Source organism: Lissotriton helveticus, chromosome 9, assembly GCF_964261635.1.
Source record: "Lissotriton helveticus chromosome 9, aLisHel1.1, whole genome shotgun sequence".
In the NCBI taxonomy this organism is placed as follows: Eukaryota; Metazoa; Chordata; class Amphibia; order Caudata; family Salamandridae; genus Lissotriton; species Lissotriton helveticus.
In genome coordinates, this window is record NC_136070.1 from 133,869,765 (window position 1) to 133,892,042 (window position 22,278).

Genomic DNA, 22,278 nt, shown 5'->3' on the forward strand with positions numbered 1-22,278 from the left:
GTGAGTAAAAAACATGATGACCTGAGATTTTATTTATTTCATTTTATTTCATTTTGATGGTTTTGTATAGAGCGAACAAGACCCTTGCGGGTATCAGAGCGCTTTACAGGGCTAATATAGGATGACAAATATATATAAAATACAGAATTATGAGAGTACAGTACTGATAACTATTAAAAATTAGCATATATCAACAAGAATGTAAAAGAGATACAGCTACAAGTAATTACCAGTGGCTGAAATTAATGAAAGCATACCATCCATCACTTTTTTGTAGTTTTAATTGTAATGTCCATAGTAAGGTAGGCATGCCCAAAAGTGAGTCCTCTGCTCACTATGCCACTGGAACAAAGATATACCCGGCAGAAAAGACCCATTTAGACCAAAAGTGGTCTTGGGTTGCATGCGCTCCAGTTCTGAGAAGAACTGGTTTGGCAGTTCGGGCTGCACTGTTCCTACTGTAGCAGGCCCGGCCCGATTCGCATAGGGCTGCGTCTAATATGAGGTGACAATGGAAGGAAAAAACAAATGATGGACCCGGGATCTTGCCTCAAGTAATTACCAGTCGCTGAGATAAATTCAAGCATTCCATCCATCACTTGCTTGTGTTTGAACAAGTGCTTTACAGCATGTTTTGGTTATTGGAATAATTCATTTTTTAATTGGAGGCAACCTGTACATAACAGAAACATGAGGTAACAACAATAGTTTATAGGGGATACATGTCAAACAGCAACAGGTCTAATTGACGCGTGCAGAACACTCAGGTTCCAAAGCTCTACAACAGTAAGCACCACATGCAATAATACTTGATGCACGTCACAGGATGCTACATCGTTCTTGGAGGGGACGTGGAGAGATAACCTACAACAATGATTGACTTTAGGACATGTTTTTATTTTTTATGTGGTTTTAGCTGTCAGACCTACATCACAAGATGCTACATGACCACAGCCCCATACCCATCCTATTGCTAATGCAACGTTAATTGCTGCGTTGTGTGAATGTTTCGTAAATCATGCCCGAAATATGTATTCATTCCCATACATGTAAAAAATACAGTGACTGACAGCTTTGAAAAATATGTTTGTGAACAAAGTTTCAAAATCATTAGAAATAAACATAAGTAAAGGTATTCTAACATGAGTGCCTAGATACCCTATGGGGTGATTAGTCCCGCTTTATAAATCCTGATTCATTGAAACATTTTCATGATATACCACGTTTAAAACCTGACATCTCCTTTCTAATTGATACCTCTGATGTGGACTTCAGTGTCCAATCGAAAGTATATGGGATTTGTTTAGATAATTAGTGGTTATCCTCAGAATATAGTCCAGATCCAAATATCCTAGACTTTGAAGGGATCCCCCGTAAGAAAAGAACAATTGCAGCTTTATGGACATAACTTTTATAGAAAGCTTTCTCATGTTCTTGAGCTTTAAAACTGAAGATATCACAGAATGAAAAAATATTGTTTGGGGTGTTTTGGATATGCCCAGACGTGGTCCCGTGCTCACTATGACATAGGCTTACGCTATACCTCACTGATGAGACGTAAGCAGGTTGTAAACAGTCTAAGGTGGTTTGTGGACCATTCTGGAGCGGGCCTGCCTGGTAGTTCGGGTGGGCCTCCATGAGGGGCAGCATCTGTATTGATTTTTATAAAGAAAGCCTTTGTCTAGAGCGGCTTGGTGGCAGACAAACGATGGACTGGTGTGTGGTCCTGAGCAAATGGCAGTGGCTCAGATCAATTTGAGCATTCCATTCATCACTGTGCTGTTGCATTGTTTTGGATAAAGCAGATCTGCTGAATCATTATGACATTAATGCTAAATTCTCTGAATTGTTAATTTCCTCGTTATTCCTTCCCTGAAACATGTGCCTCCAATACAAGACCTCCAGGCAACCAATACAAACGAGCACTGGTACACAAACAGAACATATTTTCATCTATACTGACACTTTGGAATATGCTTCCATTACAAGGTTTACAAGCAGTCAGAACAAACAAGCACTGGCACACCAATAGAACATATGTCCATTTATGCTGACGCTTTCTTGATACAATGTGGTAAAATGTGCCCCATCAAGGGTCAACAACGCCTAAATGTGTCCAGTATGTCAATGATGTTAGTAAGAGTGTGTGGCAATTAGGTGTAAACATTATTATGCACGTACAGATTACTAACATTTCGTTGCTCTAAAATAAGCTTTAGGAGCTAGTTGGAACCGCCATGCTGCCAAGGAAACTTAAAAATAATAATCCAACCATTAAAGCAGATTGACAAACAGCTTTTCCAACTGCGATATACGAGGTAGAGGTATGGGGTAAACAGAAGGACACGTTTGATATAATTATGCAGTGGGCTAACAATTGTTAGTATTGACTCTAAATCTCAATTAGCACCTACTGGGGGAAGAGCTAGACCATTGATGATGACAATGGATTAGATATCAAGTCCAAGAACTGTTGGACTGGGCTAAAGGTTGATGAGCCCATTCATCATTCAAAATGCATGACATACAGACCCTCCATTTTATTACCAATGTTAGTTTGGAAACCTCCAAAGAGTGGGATTGGTATGACTCTTGCAAAACGACTCTCCTCTGGATTGAGTGCCACGTCTACTAGATGCAGGAAGTACCATTCTAACTTGGAAATTGAACATAACGTATCTCTAACAATTTTCCAGAAAAAAGAAAGATTCATGTCCACAAAAGAGTTAATCTCACAATAAGTACCATTGATTTGGGCAACAATAAACATCTGTTACTCAGCGCCATGATACCCTTAGGTGAACGCGCGCTTTTCAAATACACAGGTGATGTTATACTTGTCACCAAGGTAGTCGTTTGACAGGGACTATAAACTATAATCCATCAGATGATTTGTCCTTCTGCAAAATAAACTTTGTGCCACTTCCTGTGACTTAAGCATACATTTGTTTGATGGTATTGGCTGAAACCTGTATCAAGAACTTAACAGACCCTGCTGTCCCCGAGAAAGGAACTGAAACCTAATGTATTATTGAATGCTTTCTGATGTAAAATGCAGAGTAACAGATGGTAATGAGTCAGTTATGGGCAGTATCAAATCAGCCTTCCATCCTCACAAGTTTGGTAAAGTGAGTACCATTAAGTGCATGATATAACGCCGGATTTTTTCATTGCTCAGAAAAAGGCAGGCGTGAGATACAACACGATATATAACACAAGATATTATCATAATCAGATCTATTGGTTGTGCAACATTTTTAAAAAAACAATCAACCTGAGATGACACAAAGCAACCTAAGAAGACACAAAGCAGCCTTACCAGAACTCGCCATCCTCGATCACCTGATGCTGTAGACGGGTTTTCTCTGATTTGTCAATGAGGGACCATTCCTTTGACCTGCAGAACACCAAACAGAAGCTTTACTCAAAGCATGCCAAGCCACATTAAAAGCAACTTCTGTAACAGGAGTGCTCGTTTCATGCTTAATCATTAGACAATATCGACAAGATATAAACAAACTCCCAGTTGATCTAACCTGGAAAAATTTACACAGTGGTTATGCTTCTGGATTGTCTCCAGCTCTGGTGTACCAGCACAAGGAACCCTTAAAAGCCAAACAGGCCTTTCAATCAATAATCATTAGATCGTTTAGTCCTACTGCTGCAATGGTGCATTCGGCAGCAATAACAAGGTGATGGATGGAGCATGATTTAATCTCAGCCACTGAAAATGGCTCAGCGCCTGGAACCAAGCTATACACAACTGAAGAGCCTATAACCAGGGCGTAACTGGTCCTTGGCTGCATGTGTTCTGGTTTCAGGGAGGACCTGGTCTGGCAGTTTGGGCTGGACTGTTCCCATGAGAAACAGGTTCAAGAGAGATTTGCATATGACTGGGTCCAAACTGAGGTGGCAGGGTGGGCGGAAAATGATGGATTGGGATGCGGTCCGAGAGACTGCCAGTGGCTAAGATTAATTCAAGCATTCCATCCATCACCTCATCTGATTCCCTATATGTGATGAGTATGCCCAAACGAGGCTCACTGTGCTCCTCTCCTCTTACTGGATATCAAACATGGATTAACAAAAATGTTTCTATTATAAAATGGTCAATGCTTAATCCTATGGCACAATTCATCAGAAATGTGTTCACCACATCACATTTCTCAAGCGCCTTTCCAACCTTAACCACCTTTGCCAGATTCCACCAATGTCCACCACTAACTTTAATGTCATTTCCACACATTTTCTCAACACTGACAGGCTTGCTAAATTTACTCTTCCTATTGTTGACATGAACAGAAGATTTTATGCGGACCAAATCCCCAAACCTGACGTGAACCAATTTGACACTCTTACTATTGTCAACCCATATATTTTGCTTCTAGAGTGATTTGAACATTACTTTCACCAACTCCATCAACCATTCCACATTAGATTCACTTTTAATCCATTTGGACATCCACACAGGATGGAAACTGGTATCTGGCCTCCTCCCCCTAAGAAGTTCAAAAGGAGACATTTTGGTGGTGGAATAAGGTCCGGACCTGTAAAACCATAATATTCTGCGCACAGCTTTCACCATGTCACTATTCAGGAAACAGAAATTTCATCACTCACTTTACAATATGGCTGTATTAGTGGCGAGAGGACCTTCTCCCTAGGCCCACCTCCCTTGACTAAGTCTCTGATTTGCTGTAAAACTTGGTCTTCTGACTTAGCTGCTTTCCATGCTTCTTCCGAGCAGACCTTCAACTCCAAAATGTTCAAGAGTAGCAACTAGGCAATCTTCAAATTCATCATCCAACAAGTCAGATAGTTTCAGGTCTCCATCGCAATCTTCTTCACTTTTACAGGGAAAATGCGGAAGAAAGTCTGCTCTACTGTTCCTTCCCCCAGGAATGTGGTTGACAACAAAACAGTATTGAATCAGTTTAAGAAGCAACTGTACAATACATGGCAAGCAAAACTTGCTATGACCACCACTCAGAATGTTTACTAGAGGTTTATGAACTGTTTGTAGTTTAAAATGTCGTCCGCACACATAGGAGCGTAATTTCTCGACTGCCCAGCAATATGGAAAAAACTCTCTCGCGATCACAGATTATTGCAATTCTGCCTCCCTAGGAACTCTTCAAGCAAATGCTATGGTAATTTTCTTGTTCGCATCAACATGTGCAAAAGTGGCACCAAGTCCAACTTGGCTGGCAATCAAGATGATACTACACAGAAACCTTGGGTCATAAGGTTTGAGACCTTCACTTTGACTCAATAAAGATTTAATCTGTTCAAATGCAATATCACACTTCTCACACTAATTTGGTGAATGTTTTAAGAAGATCACTAATGGGCCTTAATTTTTTAGCAAAATTGGGAATAAAGAGCGAATAAAACTCACACATGCCCAAAAATGATTCGACACCTGCCTTGCCAGAGGTAGGTGGAGCTCCAATTATGGAATCAACTAAACTCTGTCTAGGACTCCTCAGACTGCCCTTAGAAATGGCATGGCTCAGATACTCCACCTCATTGCAGGCAACTTTAAATTTTTCCTTCTTCAACACCACACCTTGATCTTTAAAAAAATGCAAAACATGTTCCAGAATTGCATAGTGTTCTTCAACATTCTTCGCAAAAAACAAAAACATCATCCAGGAAAGCCAGCATCCCTTCAACATTCTTCAAAAGTTTGTACATGACCTGCTGAAACACAGAGGCCACAGTGGCCAGACCAACGGACATCTTTGGTATTAAAAAGAGCCAATGTGGGAGAAAAAGGCTGTCAAATATCTGAAAGATGGACGGAGTTCCGCTTGATGATACGCACTAGCCAGATCAAGATTAGAAAAAATTATGGCACCTGCCGTACTAACTAATAAGTCAGACATCTTGGGTAAAGGATGGGAATCTACCCAAATTTCTTTATTTAGGGATCTAAGATCCACATAAACATGCAACTGGCCAGTACTTTTACGTGCCACAATCGTTGGAGAAAGCCAAAGGGAAGATTCAGCTGGCTCAATGATCCCCTTTTCAGACAGGTTTCTAAGTTCTTTTACAAGATAATTTCTAATGCTGAAAGGTACTCCCCTTCATTTGTGTTTAACTAGACCAGCCCCTTCCCTCATTTTAATTTGTGTTTGAAACCATCAATTTTGCCAAGCTCCTCACCTAAAATAGTGAGAAATGTCCTGCTCTGTTCATTTGCCACATCCTCACAATCAACCACCAGTACTTGTTCTTTGGCACCCGGTATATGGATCATTCCAATTAACCTTTGATGGAACCATCCTAAAATGTTAGGACCCTTTACAGCCACAAATACTTTGCCTTTGATCCTCCTCCCTTTGAATTCATATTGTTCTCAATACAGCCCAATATTTCAATCCTCCATCCTTCATACGTAACAGGAAAATGGTTAGGTTGGTATAAGGAACTATCCCCACACATTTTTGTGAACAAACTGTGTGTGATCATGGTGGTCCTAGCTCCCAAGTCTATTAGGAGCTTCAACACCATCCTCCGACACGAATGTCAGCCATAGGATCGACACACATGCAAGGATCCCCCACTAAAGGTTCTTTCATTTCCATTGTATGTTCAGCAGCGTTGCATAACTCATCACCAATGGATATGATGAGATCTTGCATTTCCAATACATCAGTAACAGAATCAGGATCCTCTACACAAGCAACTGACCTTTTGGTTTTCCTTCTCTTTATACAAACATTGGCAAAATGACCCTCTTTTTTGCAAACGTTACATGTCACATTCACAGAAGGACATCTACCTCACTTTACACATGGAGGATTTCCACACATTAAACAATACTTTGCATTCACTGGAGACAGATTTTTACCCCCCATACCTTTAAGGGCACCCACTTCCTTATTATAGGTTGTTGGCTGACAAGATTTTACAACTTTTACCGCACCTACAGCTACAGTAGACTTATCATCCAGTTCTGTAACAGAAATGTGTGACATTTCAATGCTTTTAGAGAACTTGATAGTCTTATCAAGTGAGGGATTCCCTAAATTAGTTCGTCTTTACGGGACACAAAACTGATCCATATTAAGCTGATCAGTATAGTTTTCAAATTGACACTCTGCAATCAATCTACAGAGCATAGAAATATAAGCATTCACATCTTACTCAGCCCCTTGTTTACGTTTGAAAAATGTATGCTGCAACACCATTAAGGTATGCTGTTTATCAAAATGCAAATTGAGTTTCCCGACAGCTTCAGAATACTCATCATCGTCTTCATTTTCATTCTGTGGCAATCTTGGTAAGTGTTTGTAACCATACCTTCCCTCAAATCCCAATGAGTGTAACAGTAAACATTTTGTTCTCTCCGCTCTAAACCTGGAGGCACCAATGGCACCTAAACAAGTGTCTAACCACACTCCCCACCTAACTGGTGGCTCACCCAGTGTTTACAAAAATAAAAGTGGTGGAGCTACGGATTATATTGTATAAAAGCACTTAAATGCTTAGCAACTTGTGCATTAAAGATTTCACAATATCCCCCCCCCCCCGCCCCATGCACTGTTTCCTGTGTACACATTTCACAGGATGCTGCTTTCGAGAAGCATCAAGAGGTGAACATACCAGGGGCTCGGCGGAGCGGCGGAGAACGCCTGGCGTGTTCAAGTAACTCTTTTCATTGCCTCTATCGCAGCTAGAGGTGGGGCGCTCGACCTCGGACCTGGGGGATCTGGGTTCGAGTCTCGATAGCGACGCCAAAATGGGTGTCTGCATCATATGAAATGCATTCAGGTACGGGACGTGAAAGAAGTGCAGTTTACGAGAATGGGGTCAGTTGTGTACATGCGCGGGTCGCGAGGACTTGCTGGGCATGGGTGATGACGTCACAAGAGCGCAATTGCACGAGCCTCCATGTAATTCGTTATGTTTTACTGTGTTAGGGGCTGCCGGTCAGGCACGTGCACAGCGGTCAGCAGTCTAAAGGGGGGACAGAGTGGGGGCCTCTCTCGTCAGCTTTGGCCTGTCAATCTCTCACTCGGTGCACAGGTTCCCCCGAATATCTCAACAAGTGAATACCTATTGGTGGTATATAGCGTAGCATGGATACAAAGGAAGTTCATGAGAATGTGAAAAGTGGTAATTGAGGTGGCACTAATATCCCTATTTTGCAGGATGGAATGTATGCGGCCAGTGGAGCCTGGAGGCACAGGAACATGAATGCAGCCGCAAGGCGTCTACAGGCTGAAGGATCACAGCAGACAAAGGGGGCATTAAAAGGGATGTGAAGGAACGTTGTAACTGTGTTCTTTGTTTTACAGATTGCTAAATAAATAACGAGCGGCGGACGACCGGCGAGGCGAGCCAGGTTGCCTTTAGGTGTACAGAGACAGGTATACGGGGAGAAGAAACAGCTTGGGGTTAAATGGGAGGGAGACTTCAGGCAGGCGGTAGGGGAAAGTGATCACATGGGTGTTGGTCTAAAGAAATGCCTGGCACAAGCACTGCATCTAACGTCCGCCTTTCCCTCCATAGCCACTTCGCACTCGCACGCTCTGAATACTTCGTATCGCTCGGAACTTGGGGTCTTCTGGTCGCATCACTGGGATGTAAGTATGGAGGGTGAGGGTTACACACCTGTGATGTTCACGAGGGACAGGCTCTTTCACATATGGTGTATCCGTGGCTGATCCAAAACATTTTTATCCCCAGATTCAGAGCAGGTGTTGCGAAGGCAGAATGGACAGCCAGAGTTCCCCTCCCCTCTTCCAAGAAGCGACCCAGGTGGAGGACTCGTTGCCAGGGACCTCCCAAGACGCAGTGTGGGCTGACTTTTTGGAAATGGCAAAATTGAAGGGCCTGGCTTGGGCTCAGAACTTGATGAGCACGCCAGAGCCAGAGGATTCGGGGTGCCCGGCAGAATCCCCATCGGCCGACAACTCGAACAATGCTGATGCGGCTCCTTCCAGGCCCAAGCGGATCAGAAAACCCACGGTCAGGGATTTCCCCATGGACGCTTTGCCGCTGACTCGCAGCAAGTCTGTGGCGACCTCCAAGGAGGTCCCGTCGCCGGGGGCAAGTGCTACTCCACCGCCTCCCGCCCCCCCCAAGGACACTCTGGGGTCGCAAGGTAATTTTGCTACCAAAGACGACCTGACAAAAGTTTTGGACTCGTTGAACATGTTCATGGAGCGTTTTCAGAGGGGGGCACCTGGCCTTAGCGCCACGACAGCGAGGGGTAGTGGTATGGTTAGCGGGAGTGCTGTTCTGGCAGCCTCCACTGTTTGGTCTTCAGTACAAGCTGCTAAGCAGGGGGATTCAGCCAATTTTGTTTCACCATTGGCGGCTCCCACGATATCTCTGGGGGCCCCTAGTGGCCCGCCGCCGGGGAGCTCCCCCGCTCCACTGGCTGCGCCCACTGCGTTGGTTTCTAACTCCCCCTCCGCTTCTGCTAGCGCCACTTCAGGGGGTCCTTCAGCCGGCAGCGCGTTGCCATTGCCTGTGCCTACTCCTGTCCCTGCGATCTCCAATGCTCCTGTGCCTACTCCTGTCCCTGCAATCTCCAATGCTCCACCAGCGGCCAGCTCCTTGCCTGTTCCTGGGCCTACTCCTGTCCCCGCGATCTCCAATGCTCCACTCCTCTCGGGGCGATGCTCTCTGGCTTGGCAGGTACCCCAGGCCGCTAAAGAGGCCATCTGGAGACGGGAGTTCATCGACATTTTCACCCTTCTAATGTTAGGGCAGGAAGGCTTGGACGCTAGAAAGCTTGGGTTTAAGGAAGAGGAGAAGAAGGTCAAGTACCAGCCATGGCCTGAGAAGAACATCGGTAATTGGCTAGAAGCGTTTTCTATCCTAGCGTCCGTTACTATGGAACGTTTCCCTGAGCAGGGCCCAGGCCTTGTTCAATACTCCAGGATCATCCATAACGAGGCCTTGAAATGGGGTGGTAATGGGTGGATAAATTATGATAGGGAGTTTCGTAGGAAAATGTCACAGTGCCCGGAGTTAAACTGGGACCAGAAGGAGGTACAACTCTGGATGGAGCACATGGGAGCACGTGGCCAGCTTCCTGCGGGTCCCGCTAGCAGCAGTACCAGTGGTCAGGCGTATTCGGGGGGAGCTTCCTTTTTTCGGGGCAAGGGTAAGCATTCCTTTCGAGGGGGCCGCAGAGGAGGCGGTGCCAGAGGTGGTTTCAAGCGTTCTCCCCCCGGCACCTGCCGTCTGTTCAATAATGGGTCTTGTTCCTGGGGAAAGACATGTAAGTTTGTCCACACCTGTAACACCTGCGGGGGGCCCCACCCCGCAACCTCCGCCTCTTGCCAATCTAAGCAGACCTCCCAGCCAGCGAGCAAGGGTAGTCAGTAAGTTTGAGTCAGGTCCCAGGCCCCTGGTGTTGATTTCTCCACTCACGCTCTCTTCTCCCCCCTCGTTGCCTATCAGTGAGCCTTCCGGGCGCCCTCTTGCCACAGCCTCTGCCTCTCCCCCTACAAGTACGCGCCGGACGGTGCCCCTGGGAGGGTCCCCGGTGAGCATTGACAACATTACCCCTTTACTGAGGCGGTACCCCTTAGAGGCAGACAGACGCTTGTTGTTAGCCGGTTTCCACGAGGGCTTTAGGATCCCTTACTCCGGTCCCCTGGGGAACAGGGATGCTGAGAACCTAAAATCAGCAAGGGACCAGCCAGAAGTGGTTAGGGCAAAGGTTGAGAAGGAGAGAGCACTGGGCAGGGTGGGAGGTCCGTTTTTGCACCCACCTTTAGGGAACTTTGTTGTATCTCCCTTGGGGGTCGTGCCTAAGAAAGAACCAGGGGCCTTTAGACTGATTCACCACCTCTCCTACCCTAAAGGGGCTTCGGTCAACGATGGGTTAGATGAGGATACATGCTCAGTGTCTTATGCCACGCTAGATGTAGCATTGGACCTGGTCAGGAGAGCGGGCAGAGGGGCCTGGTTGGCTAAGGCTGACATCGAATCAGCTTTCAGGTTACTACCAGTCCACCCGAGCAGCTATCACCTGCTAGGTTTCAAGCTGGACGGATTGTTCTACTTTGACAAATGTATGCCCATGGGTTGTGCTGTGTCCTGTGCCTACTTCGAAGCATTCAGTTGTTTCTTGCAATGGGCACTCCAAGACACATTCGGTGTAGAAGGGGTGACTCATTACTTGGATGACTTTTTGTTCATCGGGAGCGAGGGGACACAGCGTTGCTCACAGGGCCTGGCAGATTTCGTCCGTCTTGCAGATCACCTGGGGGTCCCCCTGGCCCCTGGTAAGACAGTGGGGCCAGCTCAAATTCTTACCTTTCTGGGTATAGAGATTGACACCGTGGCAGGTGAATGCAGATTACCGGAAGAGAAGGTGCGTGACCTGTCTAGTAAGATTCAGGCGTTGGTAGGAATTGACAAAGCTTCCCTGGGCTGCATCCAGGGCATCCTAGGCCTGCTCAACTTTGCTGCTAGAATAATTCCAGCGGGCAGGGTCTTTGCCAGAAGACTTGCCAGGGCCACTGCAAACATGGCCAGCAAACACCACATGGTGAAGCTTAGCAAGGGAATACAGCATGATTTGGCCATGTGGGCGGAGTTCCTGCGCAATTTCAATGGGGCAGTGATTTGGAGGGCTCCCTGGGCCGGCAGCCCTGATCTTTCTCTGTTCACTGACGCTTCGGGCAGGTGCGGTTTTGGGGCCATTTTAGACAAGGAGTGGTGCGCGGAGAAGTGGCCCAACGCATGGGTCAAGAAGAAGGTGACGGCTAAGATCACAGTACTGGAGCTCTTCCCCATTGTGGTGGCTTTCCACCTCTGGCCCACCATCTTGTCCGCCAAAAGGGTCCTGCTGTGGTCGGATAATCTAGCAGTGGTACAGGCCATCAACTCCCACTCGGCCTCTTGCCCCCTGGTTCTCTGTTTGCTGCGCGAACTGGTGCGGACTTGCTTGTATAACAATGTTGAATGCAGGGCGCGCCACATTCAGGGCACCAAGAACATCGCCGCTGACGCTCTCTCTCGTTTTCAGTGGCAACGGTTCCGAGAAGCCTGGCCGAGAGCGAGAGAGGAAGGCACCCCTTTCCCAGCGCACCTCTGGTACCTGCTGAAGTGGTGAAAAGGATGAGGGCTCTGGGGGAGATGTCTCTGGCACAGAACACTGTCAAGCGATACAAGGCCTGTGTGAAAAAGTTTTGTGATATTGTTGGACAGTGGGAGGCTGATGGTGATGCGGCAGAATTGAAAGTCCAGGCATTCATATTGTGGGCCAAAGACAGTAATAAGAGCCACTCTTGGATTTCGGGCCACATAGCGGCCATTAGTCATAAAGCCAAGCTATTAGGCCAAGAGGACCCTACCAGGGCATTTGTGACCAGGGCAGCATTGAAAGGGTGGGCCAGGAGGGAACACAAGGTGCCAGATAGCAGATCGCCTATTGATTTTGCCACTCTGCAAAAGATGATCCTGTGCTTGCCTCGGATCACTTCGTCCACTTACGAGGCTGCGTTGTTCGCATCTGCTTTTAGCCTTGCCTTCTTCGGCGCGTTCAGGATCTCTGAACTGGTCGCCAAATCTAAACATGACGCTTCAGGGGTAGCTTTGGCTATGTCGGATGTGCGGGTTTTGGGGGACACACTCATTGTTACTCTGCGCCAATCCAAGACTGATCAGAGGGGCAGGGGGATAGAACTGTGGCTTCAAAGCCTTGGCGCGCCAAAATTTTGCCCAGTAAGCCTCCTGTCTGATTACCTGGCCATGCGGCCTCATGGGGTGGGGTACCTCCTCTTACACGCAGATAGTACCCCCCAGACCAAATTTCAGGTAGAACAGGTAATGCACGCAAGCTTAGCTGCAGCAGGTGTCTCGAAGGTGGGCAAAAAGTACAGTTCTCATTCATTCCGCATAGGCGCAGCCACGACTGCAGCCGCAGAAGGGGTACAGGTGGAAGGCATCAAGCAATTGGGGAGATGGTCATCTGATTGTTACAAGAGATACATAAGACCAGAAAGTAACAGATGATGGGCTGGAGCACATGTGAGGGTGGATATGTGGTCATTGGGTCTTGAAACAAAGTTGTGTAAGGAGGCACCCGGGGCCATGCACCTGTATTTTGTGTTACTGTTGGTTAAAGTGTGGTAATATGAATAGTGTGATTTAGTGTGTTTAATAAATAGTTACATTCAAAACTTCTCTTCATTTACCAGGAACAACGGTCTGGGTGATGGGACACGAGGGGGTTTCCAGGATGGCCCGGTGGGCGGAGAAGAGAAAGTGGAAGCATGGGTTTAGCAGAACTCGTTTTGTTTGGCATGGAGTCACTGGCTTACGATGGAGCGGGGTGCTTGGTTTGCTGACACGTGAATTACAAGGGAACACTCAGCCCCCAGACGTGCTCATCCTGCACGTGGGAGGGAACGACCTGCCTTGCCTAGGGAAGAGATTTCTCTTAAGGGACATGAAAGTAAACATCATCAAAATCAGCAACTTATTGGGTCCTTGTGATCTTTGGTGGTCAGAAATCACACCACGCCGGTGTTGGGCAGGTGCTCGCTCTGGGCAAGCAGTGGAAGGGGCGCGAAGAAAAGTAAACTGCGCTATGCGTAAATTCGCTGAGCTGATGGGCTTTGGTTTTATCCGACACGGGGAACTCCATGCCAAAGCCCCAGGTTGCCTGGACGAGGAAGGCGTCCACTTGTCCAACGTAGGCATGGATTTATTTCTGCTGGACATTCAGGAGGCACTAAGCTCTTCGGGCTGCATATAGGAGGTAGATATGGTGGGGGGCCCTGCCTGTGACGGTCGCCACATACAGGGCTGTGGAGGATTACATGATGATCCAGAGGCGAAAGGTACTTAGGAGTACCCTATGCAGAAGCACAAAGGGTGCTGAGGCCTATTATCCCTGGGAGATCCGTGCGGTGGACCCTGGGGGTGCGACGGCGCCCCGTTATCCTACGGGCGGTTGGTTACCTGGACAACCGGGGGTTGCTTGAACGCTCCGCCCCTCGTAGGGGGGGGGCGTGGGCTAGAGGGTGGACCAATGGTTCACCGGACAGGTGAGGGGCTACCCTCTCACCATCAACCGCTAAGCACCGCAAGGCCAAGGCCGCGGGCTACTTGGCCTATCAGGTGGCAAGCTGCGAGGGGCGGCTTGCCTTGGATCATCTGTAAGTTAACCCACCATGTTTTAGCAATGATATGCTAATAAACCTGCGACTACTTTTCCCAACAACAAGTTGTCTTGTCCAATTATTTTGATGGGGGTTCTTGTATTTGGAGGGATGGTGGGCGCGCCGATATTGGCACTATGCAGGCCGCCCGACACGGAGCCGCAGGTGACCCTCATAAGAGGGCGGGCACCTTAGTGCCACAGGAGAACCGGCGCACCAGCCCTCTGGAGTCCAGTGGCCGGAGGCCGCTGCCCAGGGCCATGACGTCATCGGTATTTATTGGGGGGCGTGGGGGGACAAGGTATTTAGGTTTCCTACACGCCCCGGAGCAGTCTCTTTTGTCTTTACTGCCCTCGCTGTTGCCCTCCCTGCCGCTTACCCTACATCTCGGGTGGCAAGGGGGTTTAGGATTTAATGAGTTGTTATTTGTGTTGCAGGAGGAGTTACATGATGATCCAGAGGCGAAAGGTACTTAGGAGTACCCTATGCAGAAGCACAAAGGGTGCTGAGGCCTATTATCCCTGGGAGATCCGTGCGGTGGACCCTGGGGGTGCGACGGCGCCCCGTTATCCTACGGGCGGTTGGTTACCTGGACAACCGGGGGTTGCTTGAACGCTCCGCCCCTCGTAGGGGGGGGGCGTGGGCTAGAGGGTGGACCAATGGTTCACCGGACAGGTGAGGGGCTACCCTCTCACCATCAACCGCTAAGCACCGCAAGGCCAAGGCCGCGGGCTACTTGGCCTATCAGGTGGCAAGCTGCGAGGGGCGGCTTGCCTTGGATCATCTGTAAGTTAACCCACCATGTTTTAGCAATGATATGCTAATAAACCTGCGACTACTTTTCCCAACAACAAGTTGTCTTGTCCAATTATTTTGATGGGGGTTCTTGTATTTGGAGGGATGGTGGGCGCGCCGATATTGGCACTAGTGATTTGCCAGAATCACAGGAGGTTTTTGGCATCGTTACCGAGACTCGAACACAGATCCCCAGGTCCGAGGTCGAGCGCCTTAGCCGTTAGGCCAACCCCTCTCCCCTGATTGATGAAACATGCACCAAATATTCAACACCCATAAAAATTCTAAATCATATGCATCTGTGATAAACTGGATGTCGTTACAAACAAAAAAATTGTTATAGCAACATGGAAATCACTGTATTCTGTTCCAGGCTGGTGTGCGTATCACAGTGCAACTATGGTGTGCACCTCAGAGAAAAACACATGTAGTCTCATCCAGTACCATGAAGAAGATGTAGACCGAACAGTTGTGTGTATCACCGTGCGTGTACATACTTAGGGCCTGATTATGAGTTTGGCGGTCTATTGGACAGACAATCCCGTGGTGGAGGTGCGGTGCCAGTCAGGGGCTGCCGTGCCAGTAGTCCAACCTCCATATTACCACTACAGCAGTCGGACTGTTTGGGTACAGCCACAACTGCCAGGGATACGCGATCACTAGGGTGTGTACCCACCGTGTGCAGTCATCCCCTTTCCTGCACGGCACAGACTTTACAGTTCATGCCATGCAGGAACGGACTTTTATGTTCTCATTGCGGTCCCTTTTTAATAGGAACAACTGTGGGAACGCCAAAGGATCGCCCACCAGACAAATAAACGTAATGCGCATAACAAAACGCATAATCTTTAAAACACCTCAAAACGCAAAATGGGTGTGCGGATAACTGCACACAATATTGCCTAGTATTTGCCGGAACCTTGCTCAACCTGTGCTCAAATGCCACTGCCAGAAATACTAGAGCACTGCACTGTAACGTCAATAAATAACCAGATGAAGCACGCAGGGGCGTCAACTCATGCTGCCTTGAATAACGCACTAGCCGCACAACATAGCTGCAGTTCCATATTTCTCCACACAATGGTGCACTACAAACACTACACAAACTGCAGCTGCGGGCCAGAACGGAAAAGAAAATTCTCTCCGCCCACCACTAAGGCAGTCAATATAAGGATCACAGTCAATCGTCAGAAGGGCCAAAACTGAGTGTACGCAAAACTGCTGGAAATTGTCTCCTGTCACCACCACGGAACAGCAGCTATAGAGGTAATACAGACTCCAGTCACAAGCATTGAAACAACAGGCTGGCACAGAGGTATATTTTCACCAGGCAGATGAAGGCTGGCAAACAGTGTAGTTTGAGGTAACCGAATGCACACGAGTCACAGTTGAACTAAAAGGAGTTTATTTCATGTATAGAAGTACTCAGTAGTGGAGGAAGGATGCGCAATTGCCCCTTCACTCCCAAACACCGTTAAACTGTAAAACACATATTTTGAGATTCCAAAGACCACTTACATCACCGCATTCTAAACTAGAATGCTTACTGAAGAGTGCTCAGGAAAACAGTCACAAGTTCCCTGTACACAGCAGGTATTACAGTTTGACCTCATAGTCACAGGTTCAAATCCCGGTGGGTCCACTCAGCCTTTCATCCTTCTGAGGAGATCAATAAAATAAGTACCATTGAGTTGGGTAACAATAAACATCTGTTATTCAGCGCCACAATACCCTTTTGGGTGAACGTGCGCTTTACAAATACATATATTATGTCCCTCACTTGTCTTTGGATACAGCGCTAAAGTTTGCAGGTTTTATTAAATGTAAGTGTACGTTTAGAAAAAGACACAGACCCTCATTATGGGTGGCCCAGTTTTATAGGCGATAATTATAACTTCCAGTAAAGTCCTGCACTGAGGTGTTTAGACGTTATCAGGTGAAATTATTATTGCATATTACAATTTTTACCCAAGTAAGGGGGCATAACATCTGAATTTTGGTACTTACCATACAAACATTCTCTAGCGTCCATATTTTCAGGGCCTTTTTCTTCTCTTCTATAAAATACAAGCAGCTTCGACCAACCAAAAATTAACAGGTGATGTGGTTTTATAGCAACCAGTATAAAACAGGTATGACAAAACCACAAAACTCATAATCCTGATGTAGAAAGGTAGGGCCGAATTCGACCAAGAACCCTTCAGTATTTTCCCGGCGTTAGCCGCCTCTCATACCATTCGAGATTACCAAACAAAGAGGCAGGCGCTGGAGACAGAAGGCAGGAAACAGGAGTTTATTCCAATGGAGCAGAACACGTCAAATCAGACAATAGGGTATCTTCTCGAGGTGCTCTAGACGCATCCTTGAGGCCTGGCCTCTTATACACAGGTTTATTGCTTTATTACATAAAACACATTCTTGTCAATACTTTGATGTACGGAAAGGTATCCTCGGAATCCCCGCTCCAAACCCGTTCCCACACATATTTACAGTAAAAGTCCCCACCCCGATCTCAGTAGGTGATGACTATCGCGCAGCTGGATATCCCGCCGGCTCCCGGAATGTGTGCGGCTGATCGGATCTCATGGGGTGGGGGCTTTTATCAGTCATGGATTCTTTGAAGAGGGACAGCTTCCTACTGTAAGGGGCAATAAACTGTATCCGCAGGGCTAGGTGATGGCCTGGGATCGGGCGGGACAATCGGGCACAGAGAAAGGGGGGTCATCAAAGGATGCGTGATCATTAGAGGGACGGAGGGAGGTGTTAGTCGGGTACAGGATGTGGCTCCGAGGCAGGGCCGCGCTGAAGGGGTGGTTTATGGCCCAAGCATGTGAGAACGTGGGCTGTCAGCGCGCGGGGGATGCTGGCGGGGTCAGAGAGGGAGAGAGAGAGACGCGCTGGCTATCGGCAGTGGGCAGAGAGGCCATGGCGTTCAAAATGGCTGCTACTTACGCGCACATTCGAGCTAAAAGGGGACAAGATGGCGCCGATAATGTTTACGTCGCAATCTAGATTTTAACAGTCCTCCCTTTTCAATATATCTAGCCAGCTTGGCAATTTATGTCTATCCCCATCATATTACGGATTTCTACATCATACAAAGCTTTCATGCGTTCAGCTTCAAAGTTCGGAGTCTTAGGGCAAACACAGTTAGCAAATAGTGAACACAGAGGTGGCAAGCATTGAATACCCAGGCAGAGTCCGCATATTACGACGATTGGTATCAGTACAATCATGAGCAATCTCCATCCCCAGTCCTTTACAGCACTCCAGAACCAACTCCCGAGCGACGATCCTTCTTGTTCCTGATGAACTTCTGAGGAGAGTCTGTGGAGGTGTTCGATGGCCTTGTAAACGGAGGGTGAATTGTCTGGTATGTAGGTACAACAGCTGGACCCGATGATACGACATGCTCCTCCACGGTCCGCCAGAACCACATCTAGAACAAGGCGGTTTTGAAGAGCCACCAGACGGACCGCCTGAAGCTCGGCTGTATTGTTTGTGAGGATACCAGCTGTAATGTTCATCGTTGTCTCGACTGCCTGGGATAAATGTCGATGGCACGACTGTTCGCCATCGGACCCCAAAGTGGAACAAGTCCTTTCATTGCATCCAAGAATTGTGCTCCAGTGGAGTCGGCCTGCTCGATGTCCTTTGCTCGTCTCTGTCGGTGATGGTTTGCCGGAGCCACATAGGTTGGAGGAAGGATGAAGGCTATGTAGCAGGTACCTCCCCAGCCCTTTGGGAGCCAGGTGTAGGCTTTTGTACCACAGACGAAGTACATGTTTGGGGAGGTGACAAAAGAGGGTGGGTCGGTTGAGTACAAAGTTCTGGTGATGCGGCAAGTGCTGTGGCCCACCATTTGTGTCCCATGGCCTGTGATGCATACGAGGCCCGAGACATTGACGACAGATAGGGCCACAGTCAGGGTGGCAGCTGTTCGTTTTCGGAGGTAGGAGAAGGTGGGTCTGGCTGGATTGTTGAATATTTGCATCTCCACCATTTCTTTAGCGGGATGTCCATGTGAACAGAGGCATTGGAGGATAGAGGGCAAAAAGGAGCAGCAGCTCTCCCGGTTTTCTTCAGCCAGACTCCATGATAAAAGTGTGACATAGTTTCGCTGGAAGTGGCATTGTCTCTGTAGCTCTCTTGCAAGAGGATCAGCCAGGCAAGGCAGGAGCCATGAACAGAGAAAGGTGAAGGGATGAAGGGGATGGAATGTCCGGTGGCATGTGGTATCAACCCACAGATCCAGCAATTCATGGCATTTGCAGCAAGGTTGTGTTGGTGCAGCAACTGTACGAAGGAGTTGTTCAGAACTCCTTACGCCTTTCTTGGATTTGAGGTGAAAGAGAGACCAGGTAGTGTTCTTTCATGGTGGTAGGCTGTGCAGTCGTTAGAAATGTCTTATGAGCCGGTGCGTTCTCTTCCACGATCCAGAAGGTAGTCATGAGGAGGAGGCAAAAGAGAAGAGTGATAAGAAGAGCAATAGTCTTTGAGCTGTGCAAACTGTCAGTTTTCGGGTTCCTGTAGCGGGTCTTCGGATGTCCGGTCGCTTCCATCATCTTCGTATCGGGCGCTTCCATCATCTTCAAGGTGCTCAGTAGTGGGCAGAACCACAGACTTCGTTTGGTTTCTCTCCTGGCAGCCTTTGTAGTGTTAGGCCGCCGCTCTGAGAATGATAACTTAGTCAGTGGTCTACTTAACCGAAGCTCCCTCCTTTTGTCGCAGGTTATACCCTTCTCTGGATGGTACAGTGGGATCAGGGAATTTCGCCAATTCGAGTGTCTCTGTTTCAGGGTAGCAGCTCAGGGATGGTCGGTTTTTGTTCAGGAGCTCTTCCTGGGTGCTCACGTCTTCGGTCGACGTCAGGGCCGGAGAGATTTTCTTGCAATGATGTGCGTGCAGCCAATTTCGCTTCCCCTCCACTCGAAGAGCTGTTCGGGTGGTGATCAAGACTTGCCAGGGGCCCGTCCAGTGGAGTTCCAGACTCTTCTCCCGCTGGAAGTTCCGAATCAGGACGAAATCTCCAGGCTGGATGGTATGTCCGGGGCCCCTGGAAGCATCGGGGATGGCCTGCAGCACCTGATGATGAATAACAGACAGTGTTTTAGTTAGGTTATACAGGTAGTCAGACATTAGGACGTCCGGGACGTCGTGAATAGATGCCGGTTTGGGTGCGGACCAGATACTCATGGGCCGGCCGAAAACGACCTCGTAAGGGGTCAAGTGGTGTTTGGTGGGGGTGGAACGCATTGACAGCAATGCTAGGGGGCGACCGTCTGGCCATTTTAGTCCTGTGGTAGCCACTATTTTCGCCAGTTTTAGTTTCAATGTGGCATTGTGCCGCTCGACCAGTCCAGCAGATTGGGGGTGAAAAACTGCGTGGAATTTCTGTCGTACCCCCAGTCCTTTCAGGATGAGCTGGATAACCTCGGCTACAAAATGGGGTCCATTGTCACTCCATAAAATACGGCAAAGGCCGTAGCGAGGGAAGAACTCTTTCAGTAGTACTTTTGCAGTGGCGATAGCAGTGTTGTCACGCATCGGGTAGGCTTCCACCCACTTGCTAAAAGCGCACACAACAACAAGTACATACTTCAGTCCTTGACATCTCTCTAACTGGATATAGTCCATCTGTAGGACTTCAAATGGATGGTTGGGGACCCCAAACCCTCCCCGGGGTATGACAGTTCCTTTCCCAGGGTTGTGTTGCAGGCAGACTAGACATTGCTGGACTAATCGTTTGGCTGAGTCTGTAATTTTATCGTTATGCCAAACTCGGGAGACAAGTTCGGCCATAGGGGAAGATCCTATGTGTGCAGGGGAATGGGCCATCGTCAGTATGGGGATCAGGTACGAGTTGGGTAGCAACCATTTGTTCGTGTCTTTTGTCGCCAGCAGCCTTCATCATCCTTTAATCCCACCCGTGCCCATTCAGTCAATTCTTGTGGTGAGCTGGCCATTTGGATGTCCTTAATAGTTTCCCTAGCGTCCGTCCATTTTTCTGCTTGTGACCTAGTCACGTACATGCGAGTCGTCGTCCTGTTCTCGGCTGTGGTTCGGGCAGTGATGTGGGCCAGTGCATTTCCCTGTCCAATGATGTCTGTCACCTTTTTGTGTGCATTGCATTTGATTACGGCAAGTCGTTTGGGGAGGAGAACCGCTTCAGTCAGAGCGGAGACTAGATCTCCGTGCAGGATGGGCGTGCCATGAGATGTCAGAAATCCCCTCTCCTTCCATAAGAGCCCAAAATGATGAACCACCCCGAAGGCATACTGGCTGTCCGTGTAAATGTTTGCTGTCGTCCCCTTTGCTAGGATACATGCTCAAGTGAGGGCAATCAGTTCTGCCGCCTGGGCGGATCGTTGCGTGATGCGGGCGGTTTCAACTACAGTTCGGGCTGTGGTAACTGCATAGGCAGCTGAGGTGGTGCCGTCGGGGAGTTTAATGCAAGAGCCGTCTACCCATAGCTCTCCGTCAGGGTTTGGGAAGGCAGTGTCTCGGAGGTCAACTCTACTCCTAGTCTGTTCGTCCGTGAGGGTCACACAGTCATGTATTGGGGGCACATCGGGATCGTTTTCAGGCAGAGGCAGCAAGGTGGCTGGGTTCAGTGTGTTGCATCGTTTCAGCGTGATGTGAGGTGCGAGCAGTGTCAGTTCGTACCCAGTCAGTCGCGCGCTGGTCAGGTGTTGTGTCTTGGTCTGGTTTAGGAGGGTGTCAACAGCATGAGGCACTAGTACCGTGAGGGAATTCGAGAGTACGATTCCCTCACTTTGTCGGATAGAGACAGCAGCAGCGGCGACTGCTCGAAGGCAGGCAGGCAAAGCTCTTGCTACAGGGTCAAGAGTGGCAGAGAAATAGGCACATGGTTGTTGTTTGGGGCCAATGGACTGAGTCAGGACAGACAACGCGCATCCCTCCCTTTCGTGAGTGTAGAGAGAGAAGGGCTTTGTATAATCAGGGGTTCCTAGGACGGGCGCTGAACAAAGGGCGTCTCGTAGTTCCTTGAAGGAGGATTGACATTCAGGGGTCCAAGGGAGCGGGAAGGGGACATCTTTAGCCAGTAGGGAAAGTAGTGGTTTCACAATGAGGCTGAAATTTGGCAACCATTGTCGGCAGAAGGAGGTGAGGCCTACCAAAGAGCGGACTTGCTTCGGGGTTTTAGGGATAGGGGTCTCTAGAATAGCCTGTATTCGATCGGGTGTGAGCTTTCTCCCGTCTTTGGACAAGAGGTGGCTTAGGTAAGTGACTTGAGGTTGGCAGAATTGCAACTTCTTCTTGGAGACCTTGTGGCCATTTTCCGCGAGGAAGTGCAGGAGTTGGATGGTGGCTGTGA

At 48.2% G+C, this 22,278-nt stretch overlaps 1 protein-coding gene across 1 annotated transcript in view; it reads right to left on the minus strand.

Moving 5' to 3' along the window:
• Window positions 1-22,278, minus strand: part of CAPN3 (calpain 3) — a 396,758-nt gene that overhangs the window by 136,179 nt on the left and 238,301 nt on the right. Inside the window, exon 9 of the mRNA XM_078659629.1 lies at window positions 3,320-3,397. Within this exon, the coding sequence (XP_078515755.1) occupies window positions 3,320-3,397 (78 nt within the window). The remainder of the gene's footprint in view (window positions 1-3,319; window positions 3,398-22,278) is intronic.